Source organism: Arachis ipaensis, chromosome B8 (genome assembly GCF_059453495.1).
Source record: "Arachis ipaensis isolate K30076 ecotype BB chromosome B8, ASM5945349v1, whole genome shotgun sequence".
NCBI classification, from domain to species: Eukaryota; Viridiplantae; Streptophyta; class Magnoliopsida; order Fabales; family Fabaceae; genus Arachis; species Arachis ipaensis.
Window position 1 is genome coordinate 17,398,083 of NC_142443.1, and position 9,911 is coordinate 17,407,993.

The window sequence follows — 9,911 nt, forward strand, 5'->3', positions numbered from 1 at the left end:
TACATATATTTTAATTTGAACATAAGTTGATAACGAGGAGGTTAGGCCGGGGGTTGTGACTACCTTTGCTTTTCCTCAGGAAGGGGATTCGAATCCTTGCTGTTTCATTTTGTGACTCGGGTATAATGGCCCACCAAAACAAAAAAACGTTATTGTTGGCCCACAAATAAAAAGTTATTGTTGCAAAAAAAAAACGTAATTGTTGGCCCACAAAAAAAATAGGTTATTGTTGCCACAAGAAAAAAAGATTATTGTTGGCCCAAAAAAAAATCGTTATTGTTGCCACAAAAAAAACATTACTGTTGGCCCACAAAAAAAAGTTACTGTTGCTAGAAAAAAAATTTATTATTGGCCCACAAAAAAAAAACCTTATTGTTGCCCCAAAAAAAACGTTATTGTTGGCCCATCAGATACAATTGGCCTCTTTGCAACAGTACTCAATAACTCGATCTGGCAATTGGCAACCCCAAATATTACAACCAAAGTATTTCAACACAAAGAAGACATCAATGCAACGTACACCTAAGGTATTCCAAATTTCAACACCAAGAAGTTCAAGTTCAAATCCTACATTAACTCAAACAAAGCAACCAGCATCCAGTTATTCTACTAAAAATGCGTATTCTCCATCTTTATGAAGGAAGCAAATAACTTCAAGTGGTCCTGCATCTGTCCTTCAGCTTGAGAATCTGTATCTACGAAGCAAATTACTTCAACTAGCCCTGCACCTGTCCATGAGCTTGGTACTAAGTTATCATGATCCGACTCCTCATAGTACAGTGGAGAAATCTTTAATTATGCAGAAAATGGGAGATAAGGACATAGTGAAATGAGCATTTAAGACGTTCCAGAACAATTACAACCAACCAAATTATCTCATGTGAGCACAGATCCTTGATGAAGAGACTGGTGTGGAAACTGACTGCTACCCAAATTATTATGGACACAAAATTAAAAAAAACCAACTAAAACCTCTAATGCCGTGTGTTCGCTGGCAGCACTAAGAGAGTGACCACCAACACACTATGGAATAGTAGTTACAAGAAATCAGAAAAACAGATCCCACACTATTGAAATTTGAAGAGACCACTGAGCAACACAAACTTTACCAAAAAAAAAAAAAACAAAATTTGGCTGCACAGAAAGTATTCGTTACCTGTTATCCGCCGCTTAAAATCAAGTTCCACGCGTGGGAAATCCACCCGGCATTTTGCTGGAGGAGCAAGGACCAATCACATTCTGTTCGACACCAACAGGCACATGGTTTAGTCGACAGGTCAGAATTGCTAAAACAGAGAAATAGAAACATCGTAGTACATCTCAGGAGAACCCGCGTACCTGGAGCAGCCACCATTCAAAAAAGTCCTCATTCGTTGCCCTTGTTGGAGTCGCCATACTGCAGTGGCCTTCGTGCGGCGGCGGTTCGCTTTGGTGTCCAGAGCAAGGTTGGGATGCATAGAATTGGTGGATGTGTTGGCCCCCAAGGAAGAAGGTCCCCCCACTTCCCCCGCCACAGAACGGAGGATGCCAAGATCGACTACCTCTCCGATTCACCATGGAGGATGTATTCACCGCTGAGCTAGACACGTTATTGAGACCACCTTCGCCATGAGTCGAGGTTTGATCCTGCAAGCATGTTGGCATGTTTAAGATTTTGTTCAAAATACAATCCACTAGGCAAAAAATTGATACCAGTAATTAACTTCAGCAAGTAGGAAACCGCACAGCCTCTCGTGTTCACTTAAAACAACTTAACCCTTCTAATTTAATTTCGTTACTTGTCTCAACCTATACAACAATTCCAATGATGACACAGTTTAACAAGCACAATCCACTAATACTGATACGCCTGGCCTATTATTATTCTATTGGGCAAATGCAATGTTCAAACAACTCCTACCCATGAATAACATCACAAATGGTATTGTAACCCAGGGAATAACATGCAACCTGTCACTGTAACACAAGACTAAGCATTACGGCATACCCTGTTTGGACGAAACTAATCACATAAATGCAACCTTTGCCAAGATTACCTCATACGCATAACCGCGCTCTGTCGGAAGCGACGCTGGCGATGCTAAAGGGCCGTGATGCGAACCTTTGCCAAACGTTGACGAGACCCCGTTACCTACCCCGGACACACCTCGTGCACAGTCCCCACTGCATGTCCTCTTTGTATGCCTTGGAATGCCACATTTGGTGTAACAATGTCTCTTCCCTCGGAAATCCGTTTGTCTGCTTGGGTCGAACTCCTTCGTCCTCTTAGGGGCCCCTTTTGTTCTTGAGACCACCGGGTCCTTCATCGGGCTCCATGCCGACATACGTGGCTGACTGCCTGCCCTCTCATAAATTTTGTGACGTAGCTTTTCTATTACACTCACGATGCTCTCCCTAGCGAATTCAAAGTCTTCGCCCTCCTCCGAACCAAGTCTTGCGACCAAGCTTGTGGCCAAACAAAGTGCGGCATACCTAAGCATGCGACCCTCATGTCCAGGTCTCGTAGTCACCGGTGTCCGGCTGGAATCCTTTGCATCCTTGCACCATCTTCTCATTATAAGACTGTCCGGTATTTGATCCAAACCCTCGTATTTCATCACGCAGAAAATGTGACTACATGGAATACTCTCGCTATTCCACATCGAACAGTCGCACTGAATTTTCTTGTCATCGGGGTGGAACAAAACCTTGTGAATCCTACCAGGGGCACCCATCCTTGAAAACTTGTAGACAACCGTTGTGTTGATGCTATCTCTCCCACGAAACAACAAGGTCGCAACACCCTTGATTTGTTTCTTCACCTCTCTAAAAACTTCCCGCGTGTACAGTTTTGATGCAAAAAGCTCAATGGAGTCAAGCCCGGTTGTTAACACGGGGCTATAATACGTAGAATAGAACTGCGCCGTGACTTCGTTGTTTTGATAATCCTTTACAACGCAATCTAAGCTGTGCACCAGCTCCAAAATGCTATCAGTGGATTTCAGGAACCCCTTTATGTATGCATTAATTCCCTCACACCTGGAGGTTGTCCTGTATCCCGCACAGAACGTGCCCCAGAGATATGCTGTTGCCCAACTTTCTTTGAGCTCGTATGTGCTTTGAACCCAACTATTATTTTGAAGGCCAAGTGACTCCACTGCCTTCTTCCAATATTCCTCGAAGTCCTCCACCTCGAAGTTGGCATACATAGCCTTCTTAAAGACCTTCCGGAATTCGGTATCCTTAACCCTCTGAACACAGTTTTTCTCTAAGTGCCACCCGCACAGCCGGTGCCTAGCTGCCGGGAACACCTCCGCGATGGCTGCGCGCATCGCTTTGTCCCCATCCGTGACAACAACGCACAGCGTCTTCTCTCCCATTAGGTCTACAAGATTTAACAGCAGCCACCGGTAAGTATGAACTTCCTCATCCTCCAGTAGCGCAAATAAAAAAATGGTTGTTTGTTTGTGATGATTTGACCCGGAGAATACTACAAGCGGTTTCTTGTACTTATTAAACCGATACGTTGAATCAAAAGCCATAACATCTCCAAATAACTGATAGTCCGACATCATCTCACCGTCGACCCAGAAAAGGCTCCCCAGCCGATTATCTGTAGTTCGCGTGTAACGTGCCACAGTCGTCATGTCGGCATTCGTTGCCCTCCAAGTAACTGATCGTTGCTGCAGCATCACCATCATTGATTCGGGCCATCCTTTGCCCGTGTACGTAATTATACAAATCACGCTTTGTAAATCGCAGCATTCCATACCCTCCAGATTGACCAGCCATGTAAGCCATTATCTTCGAGGTTGGTATCCCAAACTTCTTCATGCTATCAACTTGCACTTTATCACCGTTACTCATCTTGCGATGGCTAGGCAAGAGGTGGGAAAACATGGCCGGAGCAAGCTTGTGGCTGTGCTCATCGAAGATGGTCCTGACCTTCCACACACTGCGTTGCACATCATAGTAAATCTTCAACTTCGCCTTGCAGTCGGTTCGACTCTCCAACCTCTCCTCCCTAACTCGCTCAGGACGGTCATAGTGCTTAGAATGTCTTGTGCCTTGTCGGTGGCAGAAAAAGTCTCTCCTGACCAAAACCCCGTCAACACGCCTCCACATCTCCCTTGCGGACCCCGAAACCCCTCGTCTTAGCAAACTCCTTGTACGCAAGGTAGGCATCCTCCTCCCCAACAAACTCTCTGCCTAGGAAATCCTCTGCCATAACCAGCCAAATTTTGCCACCATCCCCTGCATGACTAGCACCACCTGAGAAATTACCATGTTCATCTTCTCTGCGCCCTGTTGGGTCACCTTCCTGACCACCGCAGTCCTTACCACCTTCGTCCTCGTCACCTTCGTCGTCACTCGCATAATAATGGCCACAATATCCATCCGAGCTGTTCTCATCTGACTGTTCCACTTCGGCTCCAAACATCCCATTGAAATCCATCAGAGTTATCAGTTCACAGTTCTAGCCTGAAAACATGAAAGCGCTCAACAAGTTACGATCAATCACTCCGCCCATGAAAGTTCTTGTCAAATTATACTACAGATTTTAAAAGGCCAAACAACCATGCACACGCACCACTGTAACGGACAACACCCTAACGTCTTATGCACAAACAACTACATGAATGAAAATTATTTCAATCATGACAAGGAAATCTCATGCTGAGTTATAATCCTATTATATTCTCCATGACATATTACAAACACAACACATCAACCTGAAATACATACATAACCGTAGCATAACAGCCGTGTTATAGAGGAACTTTGCAATTGCACTCCTAATCACAACAGCAGCCAATGATTACTAACACCAATCCACAGGGGTTACATACTTTCTCAACTGGTAAATTTTAAAAACATTGCCAATCTTATACCTTGTCTCAAAGTTACAACACACGATATTCTGTTTCAACAGATACACAAGTCTTAATTTTTAAATGAGTGTATATTCTGAAAGTATTTAAGAAAATTCCATAATATTTATTGCCAACTTACGAATCAGTATGACAGAAAAATCCATTAGCTACAGGGAATTCCAGAATCTCTTCCGTCTAATAATAACAGTATACAAGTACAAACAGCTAAGCACATCTGAATCATGATGATGACACATTTAACAGCTTCCAACTATAACAGCTAAAGATTCCCTTACGGGCTACGAACAATGATGAGAACAGGGCGGCAATAGAAATAAAAGGAACACCTACAAACTTCAATTAGTGAAGAGGTATGATAGACATAAGATGACAGAATTGCATTGGCGTTGGAGATTTTTGCAGGACCCCTACCAGAGTAGTCATTCTCGTGTAGCAAGTACAATGTTCGGCTTACTCTGGAAAGGAGGAAACCATGATTTGATCCGAAGATGTTCCCCAATCCCCAATCACATGCCTAGAACAATAACCATGTCTAAACCCTATTGGACTATTAGTCCAGTAGACGAAAATCAGAGCCCTTGAACTATGTACGGTAATAAGGGCTAAAATAAATTACACTTAATCCTTTTCTATTTTCTGATCCTGAACGGTGAGCCAGAGTCATCAAACATCAAAACAGCACAACGCTAAAATTCCACTAATGTAAGAACCGATACTATAATTTTTTTTTCTTTTTACAAAAATTGATACTCCAGGGCGTAGAAATGTGTCCCTACCCGAACAGATTGTGAATCTAAATCACAAAATCCAAATTCCGAATTTCCTAAACGCCATTCTCGCCATGCGACCATGGCAGCGACTGTATCGTTAAGCTTCATTTAAAGTACAAAACCCACAGCAGTAAAACCACTCACAATAAACACAAATTTACAAATAAATTCAAATAAAGGAACGAAAATACTAGACACCTGACTTTGAACTATATCAGCGTCCAGCTAACGCGAGAACCGAATTCCGTGGGAAGATGATAATCCTCAGTGAAAATCTGAGATCTGACAGGAAAAATTAAACGAGAAACTGCGGATTCTGTGATGCGTTGTTTCAGCAGCAGCGTTTTGATTCCCTGGACCTTCCAGAGCCTTCTTTTCCGTCGAACGGCGCCCAGATCTCCACATCAGACGGCAAGTACGGCTCACTGCATCCTTCAGCGTGGGGAACCACGTTCAACACTGGAGACAACGACGGCAACACAACTTCAGACCTCCACTGCGACCCTAACACAGTGCCCAGACCTGCGCAACTGCCGCCGGCAACGACGACTCTTCGAATCAGGGAGACAGAGGCGACAGCCAGGTCTGCAACGGAGAAAGTGGGTGGGGCTTTGGTTAGGAAACTAGTGCTGCAGACTGTTTCCCTTTTCCCACACTAACTCATAATTTTTTTTCTTTTTTTGAAATTGACCCAAAAATATTTTCCTCCCAAAGCCCACAGCCACAATGACCCACCATCAATCCAGTCCTGTTTTCATATCCCTCTTTAATGAATGGTATCGGCTAGGCTCACCCCTTGTAAGCCTTCTAAGCCAACATCGACTCCCGCACCCTCAAAGTCTTTTCCGTTACAAACCGAACGGCACACGCGTCCTCCCTCCAGGCACAAAAAATAAATTCTCTGTACGCCTTCTCCAACTTTCATTTGTACACTAGACCGCCCCTTATTTCATTATATATAAAGTCTCAAAACAAAAATTAAAACCTATTAGAATAAATAAAAAATGCACCGACTCAAATTAATTAAACAGCTTAATAAAAATAAGTGGAATCTCTTATTTTAAAGATTTTAAACGACAAATACATATAATAATTAGTACTATAAATCCTTTACAAATTTATATTTCAAATTAAAATTTAACACATCTTTATGTTGAACATATTAATAGTTAGCATTTCTATTAAGGCAGACTGAATGACTACACTTTTCTATAACACAATGGACAACGTTGGTTTTTATTTTTAAAATAATTTTTGTAATCGAAACAAAATAGACGATAGTGTTTTTGCAGAATTGATAAATTAAATTTAGAATTGATAAGTAACTTATATTTTTTGTTTTAATAACAAAGACAAAATTAGTGACGTCAAATATATTTAATATTTAATAATTTTAATCATTTAAACTTGGTAGTTATAGAGAATAGTAATTTTATTTTTTAATTTTCATGAACCAAATTATTCTTAACTTTTTAATTATTTAACCAACATTATTAATAATTTTTATTATTGCTTTTCTACTGAAAAAAATTAATAAACACTGTCATATATTTTTCGAATACTGACAAATAAGTAGATACTCCTAAATAAGATAATAGAATGATATAATATCTTAAAGAGTGATGTTTGAAAATACAGAAATCATAACTTAAACAAAATGATTGAAAAAATAAAACACAATATTATTTGGATCTTTATAAGAGTGGAAGAAAATAAGACAATCATCTACCCAAAAAAAAAAGAAAAAACATCATGAGTGTTAAATAGTAGATGAGAACTTACAACTATATGTAAGCAGATGAGGAGATGTATTTAATGTGATTTAAATGCAAAAACTGCTTTCCGATAATCGGTTGAATATTAATTATGTCGCAAAAGAAAAAATAAAACATTATTATTTTCAAAAAATAAAAAATTACTAACGTCTAGGGTTAGTGTTAGCGTATTAATATTATGGGGAATGCTAGGGGGACAATGACTTTGTTGAATAATATGAACAACCACCAATCAAATAAAAACACACTACACCTTCAAATTAACCCTCTAAATTTTAATATTAAAATAACCATCCGTACACTAGTAAAATGAACATCCGATATATCTATTGTTTACATTGTTTAATATTTTCATTGTTTACCTATACTTTTCCTAATATTATTAGGTTCATCGTTATTATTCTTATCATTAAAATTATTGTGATAATTATCATTTTTATTATTAGGATTGAGACGGAGAGAAGGAGCGATAGGCACGTGTAGGAGAATACAAAGACACATAGCGGGAGAGGGATAGAGAAAGAGAGCGGGAGACAAATACAGAGAGCAATAAAGATAAAAAAAAGACAGAAATTGTTGATATTATCGTTATTATCATTGTTATGATTGTTATGATTCTTATTATTAGAGATAGATTATGACACAGAAATTGAGCTAGATACAGAGAAGAGAGGAGAGACATGGATAGGCAGAGCAATAGAAAAGGAGAGACGGAGAGAAAGATGGGACAAAAGGAGAGTCCTAAAGATTGTGTGAGGGTTACACAGAGGTAAATAGACAGATCCAGCACCGGCAAGAGAGAGGGATTGACATAGTAGCAAAGAGGGGGAAGAGAGAGAGATTCGGCAAAGGGACAAAGAGAGTTTTGGAGATAGAGATGAGGCTACATAGAGAGGCATAGAGAGATAAGTAGAGCAATACGGGGGAAGCAATTGAGACATGAGCAGAGATGGGAGAGAGAGGGAGTCAGGAAGACTGTGAGAGATATACAAAGAGGGAGAAACATAGAGAGCCAGTAGCAACAAGAGGGAGTTATATATATGGAGAGAGAGAGAGAAAGAGAGAGAGAGAGAGAGAGAGAGAGAGAGAGAGAATCTCTAGTAGAGAACTCATCTCAGTTCCTAATTATGACCCACCTGTCATAAAAAGTAACTTCACATAAGTTTTTGCGTCATGAATAGTAAATAGAAACTCAAAGTATCTCTCTCTTCTCCATTAGGAAAAACTAACTTTAGTCCCTATTATGATGCCACTACATTAAGTACTTAAAATAATTAAGATTATTTTAGTTACTATTTCTTTTACAACAATATTAGTCAAATTTATGAATTCAAAAATAATTTACTATTAAAAATTATTAATATTAAAAAAGTTATAATATAGTTAGCATTTTTAAATTTGTAACGACTAATTTTATAATGTGATTAGCATTTTTAAATTTTATAGATAAAAATAAATAACCTAACCAAAAGTTATTTTTAAATGTGTAAAAATTAAATTTATTTTTTTACGTCAACAAATTTAACTAATTATAATTTAATTTAGCATAACAATATACATAATATTTGATAACCATTTAATATAATTTATTAATATAAATTATTAGTTAACTACAAATATAATTATTTATTATGAAGGGAAGAAAGATATACATAATATAAATTATTAATTAACTATAAATATAAATTATTAATTAACTACAAATATAATTATCATAAGGTTTAATTACTCTATTGGTTCCTATAGTTTCGTGAAATTTTCAATTAGGTTTCTATATATATATTGTTTTTAATTGGGTCCCTGCACTAATTTTTTTTCAATTAAGTCCCTTTTAGCAGTAATTGGCTTAATTTTATAGGGACCCAACTAAAAAAAAAATTAGTATAGGAACTTAAATAAAAAGAAAAAAAAGTGTAGAGACCCAATTAAAAAAAAAATTGGTGCAAAAATTCAATTAAAAGGAAAAAAAAAGTATAGGAACCTAATTGAAAATTTCGCAAAACTATAGAGACCAATAGAATATCATAACAACATATATAATATTTTTTTGGACATAAAACAAGTCCATGTTAGGCATTCCCATTAAAATTCATTTAGAGTGAATAATATATGGCCCAAAATAATATTAACATTAAACAATAAATCTACTATAAACACACATTTTTTTCTAAACCCACATCAAAGCCCCTTACAAAAAAATCCTTAATTAATCATATTATCACTCAACGAAAATTTCATAGGACATATTTTTTGCCCAACTTGCAACACAGTACAAAATTTGTCTTTTAATAGATACTTGTCCTCATCTCACTTGTCCTCATCTCACATTGCCAGCAGCTTTCTACAACGTGTAGAAACAACAACCTTTTTTACACCAGAAAATTCACCTTAATTTTAACCTCGGCTCTCTAACTCGAAACCAGAAATACAATTCCTACATGCCAACCTCATCACCATTCTCATCAATTAACTCATCTCTCGTTACATGAATC

At 38.3% G+C, this 9,911-nt stretch overlaps 1 protein-coding gene across 1 annotated transcript; it reads right to left on the reverse strand.

The window, feature by feature from the left end:
* Window positions 1-609: 609 nt before the first annotated feature.
* On the reverse strand, window positions 610-4,435 carry LOC110265240 (protein FAR1-RELATED SEQUENCE 9-like). The gene is made up of 3 exons (XM_021108134.2): window positions 2,037-4,435; window positions 1,339-1,626; window positions 610-789 (listed from the first exon to the last, which is right to left on the reverse strand). Exons 1-3 carry the CDS (start codon window positions 3,747-3,749, stop codon window positions 610-612), a joined length of 2,181 nt encoding a protein of 726 aa, XP_020963793.2. The 5' UTR covers window positions 3,750-4,435.
* Window positions 4,436-9,911: the final 5,476 nt, after the last annotated feature.